The sequence below is a fragment of the Ranitomeya variabilis genome, chromosome 2 (genome assembly GCF_051348905.1).
Source record: "Ranitomeya variabilis isolate aRanVar5 chromosome 2, aRanVar5.hap1, whole genome shotgun sequence".
In the NCBI taxonomy this organism is placed as follows: domain Eukaryota; kingdom Metazoa; phylum Chordata; class Amphibia; order Anura; family Dendrobatidae; genus Ranitomeya; species Ranitomeya variabilis.
Window position 1 is genome coordinate 660076282 of NC_135233.1, and position 18170 is coordinate 660094451.

The 18170-nt window shown below is 41.3% G+C and overlaps 1 protein-coding gene and 7 pseudogenes across 1 annotated transcript; all 8 read left to right on the plus strand.

Moving 5' to 3' along the window:
- Positions 1-2110: 2110 nt before the first annotated feature.
- Positions 2111-2321, plus strand: LOC143810904 (U2 spliceosomal RNA; annotated as a pseudogene).
- Positions 2322-4443: 2122 nt separating this feature from the next.
- On the plus strand, positions 4444-4595 carry LOC143810987 (U2 spliceosomal RNA; annotated as a pseudogene).
- A 790-nt stretch (positions 4596-5385) lies between these two features.
- On the plus strand, positions 5386-5596 carry LOC143810905 (U2 spliceosomal RNA; annotated as a pseudogene).
- A 2134-nt stretch (positions 5597-7730) lies between these two features.
- On the plus strand, positions 7731-7935 carry LOC143810880 (U2 spliceosomal RNA; annotated as a pseudogene).
- A 2127-nt stretch (positions 7936-10062) lies between these two features.
- On the plus strand, positions 10063-10214 carry LOC143810986 (U2 spliceosomal RNA; annotated as a pseudogene).
- A 2205-nt stretch (positions 10215-12419) lies between these two features.
- On the plus strand, positions 12420-14234 carry LOC143803914 (uncharacterized). The gene is made up of 3 exons (XM_077281672.1): positions 12420-12428; positions 12474-12552; positions 12796-14234. Exons 1-3 carry the CDS (start codon positions 12420-12422, stop codon positions 14232-14234), a joined length of 1527 nt encoding a protein of 508 aa, XP_077137787.1.
- A 1134-nt stretch (positions 14235-15368) lies between these two features.
- LOC143810900 (U2 spliceosomal RNA) lies at positions 15369-15579 on the plus strand (annotated as a pseudogene).
- Positions 15580-17717: 2138 nt separating this feature from the next.
- LOC143810920 (U2 spliceosomal RNA) lies at positions 17718-17928 on the plus strand (annotated as a pseudogene).
- The last annotated feature ends 242 nt before the right edge of the window (positions 17929-18170 follow it).

Genomic DNA, 18170 nt, shown 5'->3' on the forward strand with positions numbered 1-18170 from the left:
CACCCACATATGGGGTATCAGCGTACTCAGGACAAATTGCACAACAATTTTTGGGGTCCAATTTCTTCTCTTACCCTTGGGAAAATAAAACATTGGGGGCGAAAAGATCATTTTTGTGAAAAAATATGATTTTTTATTTTTGCGGCTCTGCATTATAAACTTCTGTGAAGCACTTGTTGGGTCAAAGTGCTCACCACACATCTAGATAAGATCCTTAGGGGGTCTACTTTCCAAAATGGTGTCACTTGTGGGGGGTTTCAATGTTTAGGCACATCAGGGGCTCTCCAAATGCAACATGGCGTCCCATCTCAATTCCAGTCAATTTTGCATTGAAAAGTCAAATGGCGCTCCTTTCCTTCCGAGCTCTGCCATGCGCACAAACAGTGGTTTACCCCCACAAATCGGGTATCAGCGTACTCAGGACAAATTGTACAACAAATTTTGGGGTCTATTTTCTCCTGTTACCCTTGGTAAAATAAAACAAATTGGAGCTGAAATAAATTTTGTGTGAAAAAAAGTTAAATGTTTATTTTTATTTAAACATTCCAAAAATTCCTGTGAAACACCTGAAGGGTTAATAAACTTCTTGAATGTGGTTTTGAGTACCTTGAGGGGTGCAGTTTTTAGAATGGTGTCACACTTGGGTATTTTCTATCATATAGACCCCTCAAAATGACTTCAAATGAGATGTGGTCCCTAAAAAAAAATGGTGTTGTAAAAATGAGAAATTGCTGGTCAAATTTTAACCCTTATAACTCCGTCACAAAAAAAATTTTGGTTCCAAAATTGTGCTGATGTAAAGTAGACATGTGGGAAATGTTACTTATTAAGTATTTTGAGTGACATATGTCTGTGATTTAAGGGCATAAAAATTCAAAGTTGGAAAATTGCGAAATTTTCAAAATTTTCGCCAAATATTTGTTTTTTTCACAAATAAACGCAAGTTATATCGAAGAAATTTTACCACTATCATGAAGTACAATATGTCACGAGAAAACAATGTCAGAATCGCCAAGATCCGTTAAAGCATTCCAGAGTTATAACCTTATAAAGGGACAGTGGTCAGAATTGTAAAAATTGGCCCGGTCATTAACGTGCAAACCACCCTTGGGGGTGAAGGGGATAATATCTGATACGTCTGGAGACCATATATTAAATGGATTTTTAGCCCAGGGAGCTGGAAATGGAGCCTTGCTCTGTCCACTCCACGATTTGACCCGTTATTGCAGTATATCCGGGAACAGTGCACTCCTTCTCTGATCCGGTTTCCAAAAACCTATTGAATTGAAATCAGCGCAAGTTGTCTTTTAACCCTTTATGTGAATACTTTTCAGTGTCAGCGAAGCACATTTCAGATGCCAAATGTAGCATTTTGCTTGATTTCACTTGACCATTTGCAACATTTTGTGTGCCTTGCCTGGCCTTGCTTTCACCTATGTATGTCAAGCATTGTATTGCATTCAATATGCAATCAACCAATCAGTCAATCAATTTGTCTTTACTAGTTGCTGCAACAGATGTGTTGAGATGTAGGCGTCTATTAGGCCTTTCTTACAGTGTTGCAAATATACTGTACCATCTACAAAATTAGGCCCCGGCTGTCAGTACTGTTTAAATTGAAGTATCCAATGAGTAGTTCTGCCATACATACCGCATTTGTGACTGCATGAATTCTTTTGAAAAACATTGTCTCCCTCTTGTGGACCACCGACTTTTAAATGTGGTGTATTATATGTTGTTGAAAAAAAAGGAAAACTGGTGTCTGTGCTGATCTCGAATCTGCTTGTCTTGTCCATCTACACCTGTGTGAGTATTCTAATGCTTTTGACCAACCAGGTGCGCTGCCTGCAGTAGATAGAATCTTAGCACGGAACATTCATGTGCAGTCGCAATGGGGATGGAGGGTGTGGTCAAAGTAGGCGGAGTTATGCAGATTCAAAACGCGTTGTGCACAGCTTGAACACACACGCACACACAGCAGAACTGTCATTGAGAATGCATCCCACAGTTTCTGGAAATGTCTTCCCTGCGGCACTCTTTTTGCTCTGTCTCCACAATGGGTGTCAGTTTTAGGCCTAGGTGCATCAGAAGTGGCAAACCATTTCTGGTTATCACTTCCCAGCCTTTTGCATCCGTCGTCGTCTCCGCCGCCGCCGCTCAAGATGTAGTGTAGTATCTGTTCTTATCAGTTTAATATCTGATAAGTCTGGTGGCCATATATTAAATGGATTTTTAGCCCAGGGAGCTGGAAATTGAGCTTGCTCTGTCCACTCCACGCATTGACCCGTTATTGCAGTATCTCCGGGAATAGTGCACTCCTTCTCTGATCCAGTTTCCAAAAACAAATTGAATTGAAATCAGGTCAAGTTGTCTTTTAACCCTTTATGTGAATACTTTTCAGTGTCAGTGAAGCACATTTCTGATGCCAAATGTAGCATTTTGCTTGATTTCACTTGACCATTTGCAACATTTTGTGTGCCTTGCCTGGCCTTGCTTTCACCTATGTATGTCAAGCATTGTATTGCATTCAATATGCAATCAATCAATCAGCCAATCAATTTGTCTTTACTGGTTGCTACAACAGGTGTGTTGAGATGTAGGCCTGTATTAGGCTAGTTTCACATTTGCGTTTAAAAACTCAGCGTTTAAAACGCAAATGCAGGTGGTAAAAAAGCGCATGTAAACGCATGCAAACGCTGCGTTCTTTAGACGCATGTGTTTTCGCATGCGGTAAAAAAACGCTGCGTTTTGCTGCGTTTACATTCGTTTTTTCCTGCGTTTGCGTTTTTGAAACGCATGCTGAGAAGTGTTTGACAGCTGCCATTCATCAAAATCAACAAGAAAACCCACTATAAATAGAAATAGCTAGGGTTGGGGTTAGGGTTAGAGTTAGGGGTAGGGGTAGGGTTAGGGGTAGGGTTAGGGTCCCTAGGGTTAGGGGTAGGGTTAGGATCCCTAGGGTTAGGATCCCTAGGGTTAGGGGTAGGGTTAGGGGTAGGGGTAGGGGGAGGGTTTGGATCTCTAGGGTTAGGGGTAGGGTTAGGGTTATGGTTAGGGGTAGGGTTAGGGGTAAGGTTTAGATCCCTAGGGTTAGGGTTAGGGGTAGGGTTTGGATCCCTAGGGTTAGGGGTAGGGTTAGGGTTAGGGTTAGGGGTAGGGTTAGGGTTAGCATCCCTAGGGTTAGGGGTAGGGTTAGGGGTAAGGTTAGGTTTAGGGTTTGGATCCCTTTATCACCTTGATGGTGGGGGGTGGCTTATCAGTGTGTATTCTTGTTTTTTTCTATGGAAACGCATGCGTTTAAAAACGCAACCAAACGCATGTGCTTAAAAACGCATGCGTTTACATAGACAGCAATACGTTTTTTTGCCGCAAAAAAACGCATGCTTTTTTTGCGGCAAAAAAACGCCTCTAGAAATTACTGCATGTTGCATTTCTGCAACCAAACGCAAGCATAGAAACGACGCATGCGTCGTCAAACGCGGCAAAACGCATTAAAAAACGCATGCGTTTTTAATGTTAAATATAGGAAAAAAACCGCATGCGTTTTTTTGCGCTAAAACGCCGCGGCAAAAAGCGCAAATGTGAAACCAGCCTAATTTTTTCTTTTTTTTTACCCCTTCACAGTGAAGAGAATCAAAATCCATTGGCGTTCCATGAAGGACCGTTTCAACAAGGACATCTGAGAGGATATTCGGATATTGCTTGATTTCACTTGACCATTTGCAACATTTTGTGTGCCTTGCCTGGCCTTGCTTTCACCTATGTATGTCAAGCATTGTATTGCATTCAATATGCAATCAACCAATCAGTCAATCAATTTGTCTTTACTAGTTGCTGCAACAGGTGTGTTGAGATGTAGGCCTGTATTAGGCCTTTCTTACAGTGTGGCAAATATACTGTGCCATCTACAAAATTAGGCCCCTGCTGTCAGTACTTGGTGACGTTTCAATTGAAGTATCCAATGAGTAGTTCTGCCATACATACCGCATTTGTGACCGCATGAATTCTTTTGGAAAACATTGTCTCCCTCTTGTGGACCACCGACTTTTAAATGTGGTGTATTATATGTAGTTGAAAAAAAAGGAAAACTGGTGTCTGTGCTGATCTCGAATCTGCTTGTCTTGTCCATCTACACCTGTGTGAGTATTCTAATGCTTTTGACCAACCAGGTGCGCTGCCTGCAGTAGATAGAATCTTAGCACGGAACATTCATGTGCAGTCGCAATGGGGATGGAGGGTGTGGTCAAAGTAGGCGGAGTTATGCAGATTCAAAACGCGTTGTGCACAGCTTGAACACACACGGACACACAGCAGAACTGTCATTGAGAATGCATCCCACAGTTTCTGGAAATGTCTTCCCTGCGGCACTCTTTTTGCTCTGTCTCCACAATGGGTGTCAGTTTTAGGCCTAGGTGCGTCAGAAGTGGCAAACCATTTCTGGTTATCGCTTCTCGGCCTTTTACATCCGTCGTCGCCGCTCAAGATGTAGCGTAGTATCTGTTCTTATCAGTTTAATATCTGATACGTCCCCTATCTGATCCGGTTTTCAAAAACAGATTGAATTGAAATCAGCGCAAGTTGTCTTTTAACCCTTTATGTGAATACTTTTCAGTGTCAGCGAAGCACATTTCAGATGCCAAATGTAGCATTTTGCTTGATTTCACTTGACTATTTGCAACATTTTGTGTGCCTTGCCTGGCCTTGCTTTCACCTATGTATGTCAAGCATTGTATTGCATTCAATATGCAATCAATCAATCAGTCAATCAATTTGTCTTTACTGGTTGCAGCAACAGGTGTGTTGAGATGTAGGCCTGTATTAGGCCTTTCTTACAGTGTTGCAAATATACTGTGCCATCTACAAAATTAGGCCTCTGCTGTCAGCACTTGGTATTTAAACTGAAGTATCCAATGAGTAGTTCTGCCATACATACCGCATTTGTGACCGCATGAATTCTTTTGGAAAACATTGTCTCCCTCTTGTGGACCACCGACTTTTAAATGTGGTGTATTATATGTCTTTGAAAAAAAGGAAAACTGGTGTCTGTGCTGATCTCGAATCTGCGTGTCTTGTCCATCTACACCTGTGTGAGTATTCTAATGCTTTTGACCAACCAGGTGTGCTGCCTGCAGTAGATAGAATCTTAGCACGGAACATTCATGTGCAGTCACAATGGGGATGGAGGGTGTGGTCAAAGTAGGCAGAGTTATGCAGATTCAAAACGCGTTGTGCACAGCTTGAACACACACACAGCAGAACTGTCATTGAGAATGCATCCCACAGTTTCTGGAAATGTCTTCCCTGCGGCACTCTTTTTGCTCTGTCTCCACAATGGGTGTCAGTTTTAGGCCTAGGTGCATCAGAAGTGGCAAACCATTTCTGGTTATCACTTCCCAGCCTTTTGCATCCGTCGTCGTCTCCGCCGCCGCCGCTCAAGATGTAGTGTAGTATCTGTTCTTATCAGTTTAATATCTGATAAGTCTGGTGGCCATATATTAAATGGATTTTTAGCCCAGGGAGCTGGAAATTGAGCTTGCTCTGTCCACTCCACGCATTGACCCGTTATTGCAGTATCTCCGGGAATAGTGCACTCCTTCTCTGATCCGGTTTCCAAAAACAAATTGAATTGAAATCAGGTCAAGTTGTCTTTTAACCCTTTATGTGAATACTTTTCAGTGTCAGTGAAGCACATTTCTGATGCCAAATGTAGCATTTTGCTTGATTTCACTTGACCATTTGCAACATTTTGTGTGCCTTGCCTGGCCTTGCTTTCACCTATGTATGTCAAGCATTGTATTGCATTCAATATGCAATCAATCAATCAGCCAATCAATTTGTCTTTACTGGTTGCTACAACAGGTGTGTTGAGATGTAGGCCTGTATTAGGCTAGTTTCACATTTGCGTTTAAAAACTCAGCGTTTAAAACGCAAATGCAGGTGGTAAAAAAGCGCATGTAAATGCATGCAAACGCTGCGTTCTTTAGACGCATGTGTTTTCGCATGCGGTAAAAAAACGCTGCGTTTTGCTGCGTTTACATTCGTTTTTTCCTGCGTTTGCGTTTTTGAAACGCATGCTGAGAAGTGTTTGACAGCTGCCATTCATCAAAATCAACAAGAAAACCCACTATAAATAGAAATAGCTAGGGTTGGGGTTAGGGTTAGAGTTAGGGGTAGGGGTAGGGTTAGGGGTAGGGTTAGGGTCCCTAGGGTTAGGGGTAGGGTTAGGATCCCTAGGGTTAGGATCCCTAGGGTTAGGGGTAGGGTTAGGGGTAGGGGTAGGGGGAGGGTTTGGATCTCTAGGGTTAGGGGTAGGGTTAGGGTTATGGTTAGGGGTAGGGTTAGGGGTAAGGTTTAGATCCCTAGGGTTAGGGGTAGGGTTAGGGGTAGGGTTTGGATCCCTAGGGTTAGGGGTAGGGGTAGGGTTAGGGTTAGGGTTAGGGGTAGGGTTAGGGTTAGCATCCCTAGGGTTAGGGGTAGGGTTAGGGGTAAGGTTAGGTTTAGGGTTTGGATCCCTTTATCACCTTGATGGTGGGGGGTGGCTTATCAGTGTGTATTCTTGTTTTTTTCTATGGAAACGCATGCGTTTAAAAACGCAACCAAACGCATGTGCTTAAAAACGCATGCGTTTACATAGACAGCAATACGTTTTTTTGCCGCAAAAAAACGCATGCTTTTTTTGCGGCAAAAAAACGCCTCTAGAAATTACTGCATGTTGCATTTCTGCAACCAAACGCAAGCATAGAAACGACGCATGCGTCGTCAAACGCGGCAAAACGCATTAAAAAACGCATGCGTTTTTAATGTTAAATATAGGAAAAAAACCGCATGCGTTTTTTTGCGCTAAAACGCCGCGGCAAAAAACGCAAATGTGAAACCAGCCTAATTTTTTCTTTTTTTTTACCCCTTCACAGTGAAGAGAATCAAAATCCATTGGCGTTCCATGAAGGACCGTTTCAACAAGGACATCTGAGAGGATATTCGGATATTGCTTGATTTCACTTGACCATTTGCAACATTTTGTGTGCCTTGCCTGGCCTTGCTTTCACCTATGTATGTCAAGCATTGTATTGCATTCAATATGCAATCAACCAATCAGTCAATCAATTTGTCTTTACTAGTTGCTGCAACAGGTGTGTTGAGATGTAGGCCTGTATTAGGCCTTTCTTACAGTGTGGCAAATATACTGTGCCATCTACAAAATTAGGCCCCTGCTGTCAGTACTTGGTGACGTTTCAATTGAAGTATCCAATGAGTAGTTCTGCCATACATACCGCATTTGTGACCGCATGAATTCTTTTGGAAAACATTGTCTCCCTCTTGTGGACCACCGACTTTTAAATGTGGTGTATTATATGTAGTTGAAAAAAAAGGAAAACTGGTGTCTGTGCTGATCTCGAATCTGCTTGTCTTGTCCATCTACACCTGTGTGAGTATTCTAATGCTTTTGACCAACCAGGTGCGCTGCCTGCAGTAGATAGAATCTTAGCACGGAACATTCATGTGCAGTCGCAATGGGGATGGAGGGTGTGGTCAAAGTAGGCGGAGTTATGCAGATTCAAAACGCGTTGTGCACAGCTTGAACACACACGGACACACAGCAGAACTGTCATTGAGAATGCATCCCACAGTTTCTGGAAATGTCTTCCCTGCGGCACTCTTTTTGCTCTGTCTCCACAATGGGTGTCAGTTTTAGGCCTAGGTGCATCAGAAGTGGCAAACCATTTCTGGTTATCACTTCCCAGCCTTTTGCATCCGTCGTCGTCTCCGCCGCTCAAGATGTAGTGTAGTATCTGTTCTTATCAGTTTAATATCTGATACGTCTGGTGGCCATATATTAAATGGATTTTTAGCCCAGGGAGCTGGAAATTGAGCTTGCTCTGTCCACTCCACGCATTGACCCGTTATTGCAGTATCTCCGGGAATAGTGCACTCCTTCTCTGATCCGGTTTCCAAAAACAAATTGAATTGAAATCAGGTCAAGTTGTCTTTTAACCCTTTATGTGAATACTTTTCAGTGTCAGTGAAGCACATTTCTGATGCCAAATGTAGCATTTTGCTTGATTTCACTTGACCATTTGCAACATTTTGTGTGCCTTGCCTGGCCTTGCTTTCACCTATGTATGTCAAGCATTGTATTGCATTCAATATGCAATCAATCAATCAGCCAATCAATTTGTCTTTACTGGTTGCTACAACAGGTGTGTTGAGATGTAGGCCTGTATTAGGCTAGTTTCACATTTGCGTTTAAAAACTCAGTGTTTAAAACGCAAATGCAGGTGGTAAAAAAGCGCATGTAAACGCATGCAAACGCTGCGTTCTTTAGAAGCATGTGTTTTCGCATGCGGTAAAAAAACGCTGCGTTTTGCTGCGTTTACATTCGTTTTTTCCTGCGTTTGCGTTTTTGAAACGCATGCTGAGAAGTGTTTGACAGCTGCCATTCATCAAAATCAACAAGAAAACCCACTATAAATAGAAATAGCTAGGGTTGGGGTTAGGGTTAGGGTTAGGGGTAGGGGTAGGGTTAGGGGTAGGGTTAGGGTCCCTAGGGTTAGGGGTAGGGTTAGGATCCCTAGGGTTAGGATCCCTAGGGTTAGGGTTAGGGGTAGGGTTAGGGGTAGGGGTAGGGGGAGGGTTTGGATCTCTAGGGTTAGGGTTAGGGGTAGGGTTAGGGTTATGGTTAGGGGTATGGTTAGGGGTAGGGTTAGGGGTAAGGTTTAGATCCCTAGGGTTAGGGGTAGGGTTAGGGGTAGGGTTTGGATCCCTAGGGTTAGGGGTAGGGTTAGGGTTAGGGTTAGGGGTAGGGTTAGGGTTAGCATCCCTAGGGTTAGGGGTAGGGTTAGGGGTAGGGTTAGGTTTAGGGTTTGGATCCCTTTATCACCTTGATGGTGGGGGGTGGCTTATCAGTGTGTATTCTTGTTTTTTTCTATGGAAACGCATGCGCTTAAAAATGCATGCGTTTACATAGACAGCAATACGTTTTTTTGCCGCAAAAAAACGCATGCTTTTTTTGCGGCAAAAAAACGCCTCTAGAAATTACTGCATGTTGCATTTCTGCAACCAAACGCAAGCATAGAAACGACGCATGCGTCGTCAAACGCGGCAAAACGCATTAAAAAACGCATGCGTTTTTAATGTTAAATATAGGAAAAAAAACGCATGCGTTTTTTTGCGCTAAAACGCCGCGGCAAAAAACGCAAATGTGAAACCAGCCTAATTTTTTCTTTTTTTTTTACCCCTTCACAGTGAAGAGAATCAAAATCCATTGGCGTTCCATGAAGGACCGTTTCAACAAGGACATCTGAGAGGATATTCGGATATTGCTTGATTTCACTTGACCATTTGCAACATTTTGTGTGCCTTGCCTGGCCTTGCTTTCACCTATGTATGTCAAGCATTGTATTGCATTCAATATGCAATCAACCAATCAGTCAATCAATTTGTCTTTACTAGTTGCTGCAACAGGTGTGTTGAGATGTAGGCCTGTATTAGGCCTTTCTTACAGTGTGGCAAATATACTGTGCCATCTACAAAATTAGGCCCCTGCTGTCAGTACTTGGTGACGTTTCAATTGAAGTATCCAATGAGTAGTTCTGCCATACATACCGCATTTGTGACCGCATGAATTCTTTTGTAAAACATTGTCTCCCTCTTGTGGACCACCGACTTTTAAATGTGGTGTATTATATGTAGTTGAAAAAAAAGGAAAACTGGTGTCTGTGCTGATCTCGAATCTGCTTGTCTTGTCCATCTACACCTGTGTGAGTATTCTAATGCTTTTGACCAACCAGGTGCGCTGCCTGCAGTAGATAGAATCTTAGCACGGAACATTCATGTGCAGTCGCAATAGGGATGGAGGGTGTGGTCAAAGTAGGCGGAGTTATGCAGATTCAAAACGCGTTGTGCACAGCTTGAACAGACACGGACACACAGCAGAACTGTCATTGAGAATGCATCCCACAGTTTCTGGAAATGTCTTCCCTGCGGCACTCTTTTTGCTCTGTCTCCACAATGGGTGTCAGTTTTAGGCCTAGGTGCGTCAGAAGTGGCAAACCATTTCTGGTTATCGCTTCTCGGCCTTTTACATCCGTCGTCGCCGCTCAAGATGTAGCGTAGTATCTGTTCTTATCAGTTTAATATCTGATACGTCCCCTATCTGATCCGGTTTTAAAAAACAGATTGAATTGAAATCAGCGCAAGTTGTCTTTTAACCCTTTATGTGAATACTTTTCAGTGTCAGCGAAGCACATTTCAGATGCCAAATGTAGCATTTTGCTTGATTTCACTTGACCATTTGCAACATTTTGTGTGCCTTGCCTGGCCTTGCTTTCACCTATGTATGACAAGCATTGTATTGCATTCAATATGCAATCAATCAATCAATCAGTCAATCAATTTGTCTTTACTGGTTGCAGCAACAGGTGTGTTGAGATGTAGGCCTGTATTAGGCCTTTCTTACAGTGTTGCAAATATACTGTGCCATCTACAAAATTAGGCCTCTGCTGTCAGCACTTGGTATTTAAACTGAAGTATCCAATGAGTAGTTCTGCCATACATACCGCATTTGTGACCGCATGAATTCTTTTGGAAAACATTGTCTCCCTCTTGTGGACCACCGACTTTTAAATGTGGTGTATTATATGTCTTTGAAAAAAAGGAAAACTGGTGTCTGTGCTGATCTCGAATCTGCGTGTCTTGTCCATCTACACCTGTGTGAGTATTCTAATGCTTTTGACCAACCAGGTGTGCTGCCTGCAGTAGATAGAATCTTAGCACGGAACATTCATGTGCAGTAGGGTGACCACAAAAAATCGATGTTGGAATTTTGTCCGTCTGGACCCCACAAAATGATTCCCCTTTCCGGATATTGAGATAGCCAAAATTTGAGCTCGATCAAACGACGTTAACCCGTGCCGCTCGTCGCTCAAAGTTTGAAAAAATCCGAATTTTTGCCCAAAAAGCTGACATATGAAGCCATAACTCCAGAATGGTAAATAATAAAAACACGCTTAATATCTCAAAAGAAAGCTAATGTTGTTCTTCAAAATTTATATTTTATACATAATTGTTATTTTAAGTCAAACTGAGTTAAAACATCTTTTAGCCCCAAGAACGTGACCTGGTACCACTAGGAGCATACTTCGTATATTTTGTTATTAAGTGATACATTTTTTTTTTTTTTGGTATATTTTTGAGTTTAAAGTAAAAATATAATAAAAAAACAAGTAATACTGATAAGTCTAATGACTTTTTTTATTTTAAAATATAAAAATGAGGTATTTAATACATACAAAACAGACAGAAAAGATACAGACGTAGTACCTACATGAGTTGATAATTTTACATAGTTATCTAATCTATTCTAGAGGTTTTGTTAAAGTAGTTTTTGAAACGTCAGAATATAATGCTCGGCATTTGCTTACAACTTGCAGGACATATTGCTTTTGTTCTTCATTTTTTGTCAGAAGGTCGTTAAAGTCGGTTATTAATTTAACACCACGCTCAGCCATATCATTAACTACTTTTAATGTTTTGACAATTTTCAATCCTTCTTGGAAGTCATTATTTTGAGGCCAGGTGTTTGGATTTTGTCTTAGGAAATCCGTTTTTATATTAAATCGGTCAAAGAATGTAAATGTTTCTTTGGTAAGTAAATTTAACAATCCTCCATCAACGACCTCTTTTACTTTTTCTTTCTTAACTTTTGGATTTACAACCCTAGCGTGCTCTGATGGTTCATCTGTGCTACTGAGCAATTTATTAGCCATTAACAACTTTTCATCGTCTGTAATGTTGGGATCAAAAAACGATAATCCCACCAACTCTGCATTCAAATACCACAAATGGTTCGAAAATTTGGTCAGGGCTATTTCTGCAATGTCGTTGTCACATTCTTTATAGTCTAACAGACTATGCAAAATACCTAAATCTTGCTTTGGCGCAAGATGAGCTTTTGGAGCATTGAACCAAGCTTTACAATAAATTTTAACTAGGAAAACAGAAATGGCACGCACAGAACTTTCTTCTTCTTTAGACATCTTAAATTGACGACGAAAAATGAACATTTTTAAGCAGTAAATAGCCTTTGCCATCCACCTAGCGTGATGAATGGCTCCTGGAGTTCTAAAACCCACAACATTGCCGTCTAGTGATCCAACAAATACGAGAACCAACTGCAACAGCTCCTTGTAGTCATCTCTGGGGTGGCTCTCAGTTAATTGGGTCTCGAATTCAGCAGTAACATGTGCAATTACTTCTGTAGTTAGCTGCTTTTGTATTAGCTTGTCACTGATACCTGTGTCGTATTTTCCTTTGTCTATCTTGGGCCACGCAGTGAGGAATCTTTTGAAAATGTCTGCATGAGGTCCAGTGGTTGATCCCATTTTAGTGTCGAATACGCCTCTTAACACAATTTCCAAGATATGGTGACGGCAAGCTAGGTGTAGCAATTCTCTTCCTAACATTTGCTCCAATAGGACGAAATTGAAGAAATCAAGGCGCAAACGGAACTTGCAAAAGTGAACCGACAAATCCAAGAAGAAACTTTTGATATTGGTGAGTTTATTTTATTATTATTCTAAAAAGTAGATAAGCAAATAAGTAAATAGTTTCAATATAATTGAAAGAAAATTGTACATGAAAGCATCATTTGGCATCTTTATGATTGAGTTTATATTCTTAAAATAATACCTATTGATAATTAGAAGTAGGTAATTTAGTACCTATGTATTATTACTATTCTGCTAAAACGACAAGTTTTTATAGTCTTTTTTTTCTCTTTCTTTTGTTACTTCTTAGAGACGGATGATGAAGACAAGCTCGAAGAAGGAAAAGAAGAAGAAGATACTGAAGAGGACAACATCTACCAGGAACTTGAGAGCTTGGAGGAAAAGGACAACATCCCTGAAGAAGCTGCAGAAGATCCAGGACCATCTGAGAGCAAGAGGATGAAACTTTCATTTGCAAGGGGCGTTAAAGAGATTTTAAACATGAAATTATCCATTGTGTTAGATCGATGTAAGTTATCCGACAGAAATGCCACGAGAATTTTAATAGCTACTCTAGAAGCACTAAACCTTGACCCTCTTGAGTACAAAGTCTCGAAAACTTTATTACATTCTAGAAGGCAAACGTTCAGAGAACAATATACTAAAAACATGTTAGATAAAGTAAACATTCCTGAAAAAGAGCCCGTGGTTGTCCATTGGGACGGTAAACTTTTACCGGGTGTTTTAAAAAATGAGCAATGTGAGCGAATAGCTATTGCTATTTCATATGGCGAAAAGGAACAGCTGCTGGGAGTTCCTGTAACAGCAAGCAGCTCTGGAGAGGAGCAAGCCGTAGCCGTATATGAATGCCTACAGGAATGGGGTCTTCCCAACACCGTCAAGGCGATGTGCTTCGACACTGCAGCATCGAACACGGGAAGACTCAAAGGAGCATGCGTCCTATTGGAGCAAATGTTAGGAAGAGAATTGCTACACCTAGCTTGCCGTCACCATATCTTGGAAATTGTGTTAAGAGGCGTATTCGACACTAAAATGGGATCAACCACAGGACCTCATGCAGACATTTTCAAAAGATTCCTCACTGCGTGGCCCAAGATAGACAAAGGAAAATACGACACAGGTGTCAGTGACAAGCTAATACAAAAGCAGCTAACTACAGAAGTAATTGCAAATGTTACTGCTGAATTCGAGACCCAATTAACTGAGAGCCACCCCAGAGATGACTACAAGGAGCTGTTGCAGTTGGTTCTCGTATTTGTTGGATCACTAGACGGCAATGTTGTGGGTTTTAGAACTCCAGGAGCCATTCATCACGCTAGGTGGATGGCAAAGGCTATTTACTGCTTAAAAATGTTCATTTTACGTCGTCAATTTAAGATGTCTAAAGAAGAAGAAAGTTCTGTGCGTGCCATTTCTGTTTTCCTAGTTAAAATTTATTGTAAAGCTTGGTTCAATGCTCCAAAAGCTCATCTTGCGCCAAAGCAAGATTTAGGTATTTTGCATAGTCTGTTAGACTATAAAGAATGTGACAACGACATTGCAGAAATAGCCCTGACCAAATTTTCGAACCATTTGTGGTATTTGAATGCAGAGTTGGTGGGATTATCGTTTTTTGATCCCAACATTACAGACGATGAAAAGTTGTTAATGGCTAATAAATTGCTCAGTAGCACAGATGAACCATCAGAGCACGCTAGGGTTGTAAATCCAAAAGTTAAGAAAAAGTAAAAGAGGTCGTTGATGGAGGATTGTTAAATTTACTTACCAAAGAAACATTTACATTCTTTGACCGATTTAATATAAAAACGGATTTCCTAAGACAAAATCCAAACACCTGGCCTCAAAATAATGACTTCCAAGAAGGATTGAAAATTGTCAAAACATTAAAAGTAGTTAATGATATGGCTGAGCGTGGTGTTAAATTAATAACCGACTTTAACGACCTTCTGACAAAAAATGAAGAACAAAAGCAATATGTCCTGCAAGTTGTAAGCAAATGCCGAGCATTATATTCTGACGTTTCAAAAACTACTTTAACAAAACCTCTAGAATAGATTAGATAACTATGTAAAATTATCAACTCATGTAGGTACTACGTCTGTATCTTTTCTGTCTGTTTTGTATGTATTAAATACCTCATTTTTATATTTTAAAATAAAAAAAGTCATTAGACTTATCAGTATTACTTGTTTTTTTATTATATTTCTACTTTAAACTCAAAAATATACCAAAAAAAAAATAAATGTATCACTTAATAACAAAATATACGAAGTATGCTCCTAGTGGTACCAGGTCACGTTCTTGGGGCTAAAAGATGTTTTAACTCAGTTTGACTTAAAATAACAATTATGTATAAAATATAAATTTTGAAGAACAACATTAGCTTTCTTTTGAGATATTAAGCGTGTTTTTATTATTTACCATTCTGGAGTTATGGCTTCATATGTCAGCTTTTTGGGCAAAAATTCGGATTTTTTCAAACTTTGAGCGACGAGCGGCACGGGTTAACGTCGTTTGATCGAGCTCAAATTTTGGCTATGTCAATATCCGGAAAGGGGAATCATTTTGTGGGGTCCAGACGGACAAGATTCCCACATTTTTTCAAACCCATATAAGATCCGGTCACCCTAATGTGCAGTCGCAATGGGGATGAAGGGTGTGGTCAAAGTAGGCGGAGTTATGCAGATTCAAAACGCGTTGTGCACAGCTTGAACACACACGCACACACAGCAGAATTGTCATTGAGAATGCATCCCACAGTTTCTGGAAATGTCTTCCCTGCGGCACTCTTTTTGCTCTGTCTCCACAATGGGTGTCAGTTTTAGGCCTAGGTGCATCAGAAGTGGCAAACCATTTCTGGTTATCACTTCCCAGCCTTTTGCATCCTTCGTCGTCTCCGCCGCCGCCGCTCAAGATGTAGTGTAGTATCTGTTCTTATCAGTTTAATATCTGATACGTCTGGTGGCCATATATTAAATGGATTTTTAGCCCAGGGAGCTGGAAATTGAGCTTGCTCTGTCCACTCCACGCATTGACCCGTTATTGCAGTATCTCCGGGAATAGTGCACTCCTTCTCTGATCCGGTTTCCAAAAACAAATTGAATTGAAATCAGGTCAAGTTGTCTTTTAACCCTTTATGTGAATACTTTTCAGTGTCAGTGAAGCACATTTCTGATGCCAAATGTAGCATTTTGCTTGATTTCACTTGACCATTTGCAACATTTTGTGTGCCTTGCCTGGCCTTGCTTTCACCTATGTATGTCAAGCATTGTATTGCATTCAATATGCAATCAATCAATCAATCAGCCAATCAATTTGTCTTTACTGGTTGCTACAACAGGTGTGTTGAGATGTAGGCCTGTATTAGGCTAGTTTCACATTTGCGTTTAAAAACTCAGCGTTTAAAACGCAAATGCAGGTGGTAAAAAAGCGCATGTAAATGCATGCAAACGCTGCGTTCTTTAGACGCATGTGTTTTCGCATGCGGTAAAAAAACGCTGCGTTTTGCTGCGTTTACATTCGTTTTTTCCTGCGTTTGCGTTTTTGAAACGCATGCTGAGAAGTGTTTGACAGCTGCCATTCATCAAAATCAATAAGAAAACCCACTATAAATAGAAATAGCTAGGGTTGGGGTTAGGGTTAGGGTTAGGGGTAGGGGTAGGGTTAGGGGTAGGGTTAGGGTCCCTAGGGTTAGGGGTAGGGTTAGGATCCCTAGGGTTAGGATCCCTAGGGTTAGGGGTAGGGTTAGGGGTAGGGGTAGGGGGAGGGTTTGGATCTCTAGGGTTAGGGGTAGGGTTAGGGTTAGGGGTATGGTTAGGGGTAGGGTTAGGGGTAAGGTTTAGATCCCTAGGGTTAGGGGTAGGGTTAGGGGTAGGGTTTGGATCCCTAGGGTTAGGGGTAGGGTTAGGGTTAGGGTTAGGGGTAGGGTTAGGGTTAGCATCCCTAGGGTTAGGGGTAGGGTTAGGGGTAGGGTTAGGTTTAGGGTTTGGATCCCTTTATCACCTTGATGGTGGGGGGTGGCTTATCAGTGTGTATTCTTGTTTTTTTCTATGGAAACACATGCATTTAAAAACGCAACCAAACGCATGTGCTTAAAAACGCATGCGTTTACATAGACAGCAATACGTTTTTTTGCCGCAAAAAAACGCATGCTTTTTTTGCGGCAAAAAAACGCCTCTAGAAATTACTGCATGTTGCATTTCTGCAACCAAACGCAAGCATAGAAACGACGCATGCGTCGTCAAACGCGGCAAAACGCATTAAAAAACGCATGCGTTTTTAATGTTAAATATAGGAAAAAAAACGCATGCGGTTTTTTGCGCTAAAACGCCGCGGCAAAAAACGCAAATGTGAAACCAGCCTAATTTTTTCCTTTTTTTTACCCCTTCACAGTGAAGAGAATCAAAATCCGTTGGCGTTCCATGAAGGACCGTTTCAACAAGGACATCTGAGAGGATATTCGGATATTGCTTGATTTCACTTGACCATTTGCAACATTTTGTGTGCCTTGCCTGGCCTTGCTTTCACCTATGTATGTCAAGCATTGTATTGCATTCAATATGCAATCAACCAATCAGTCAATCAATTTGTCTTTACTAGTTGCTGCAACAGGTGTGTTGAGATGTAGGCCTGTATTAGGCCTTTCTTACAGTGTGGCAAATATACTGTGCCATCTACAAAATTAGGCCCCTGCTGTCAGTACTTGGTGACGTTTCAATTGAAGTATCCAATGAGTAGTTCTGCCATACATACCGCATTTGTGACCGCATGAATTCTTTTGTAAAACATTGTCTCCCTCTTGTGGACCACCGACTTTTAAATGTGGTGTATTATATGTAGTTGAAAAAAAAGGAAAACTGGTGTCTGTGCTGATCTTGAATCTGCGTGTCTTGTCCATCTACACCTGTGTGAGTATTCTAATGCTTTTGACCAACCAGGTGCGCTGCCTGCAGTAGATAGAATCTTAGCACGGAACATTCATGTGCAGTCGCAATGGGGATGGAGGGTGTGGTCAAAGTAGGCGGAGTTATGCAGATTCAAAACGCGTTGTGCACAGCTTGAACACACACGGACACACAGCAGAACTGTCATTGAGAATGCATCCAACAGTTTCTGGAAATGTCTTCCCTGCGGCACTCTTTTTGCTCTGTCTCCACAATGGGTGTCAGTTTTAGGCCTAGGTGCATCAGAAGTGGCAAACCATTTCTGGTTATCACTTCCCAGCCTTTTGCATCCGTCGTCGTCTCCGCCGCCGCCGCTCAAGATGTAGTGTAGTATCTGTTTTTATCAGTTTAATATCTGATACGTCTGGTGGCCATATATTAAATTGATTTTTAGCCCAGGGAGCTGGAAATTGAGCTTGCTCTGTCCACTCCACGCATTGACCCGTTATTGCAGTATCTCCGGAAATAGTGCACTCCTTCTCTGATCCGGTTTCCAAAAACAAATTGAATTGAAATCAGGTCAAGTTGTCTTTTAACCCTTTATGTGAATACTTTTCAGTGTCAGCGAAGCACATTTCTGATGCCAAATGTAGCATTTTGCTTGATTTCACTTGACCATTTGCAACATTTTGTGTGCCTTGCCTGGCCTTGCTTTCACCTATGTATGTCAAGCATTGTATTGCATTCAATATGCAATCAATCAGCCAATCAATTTGTCTTT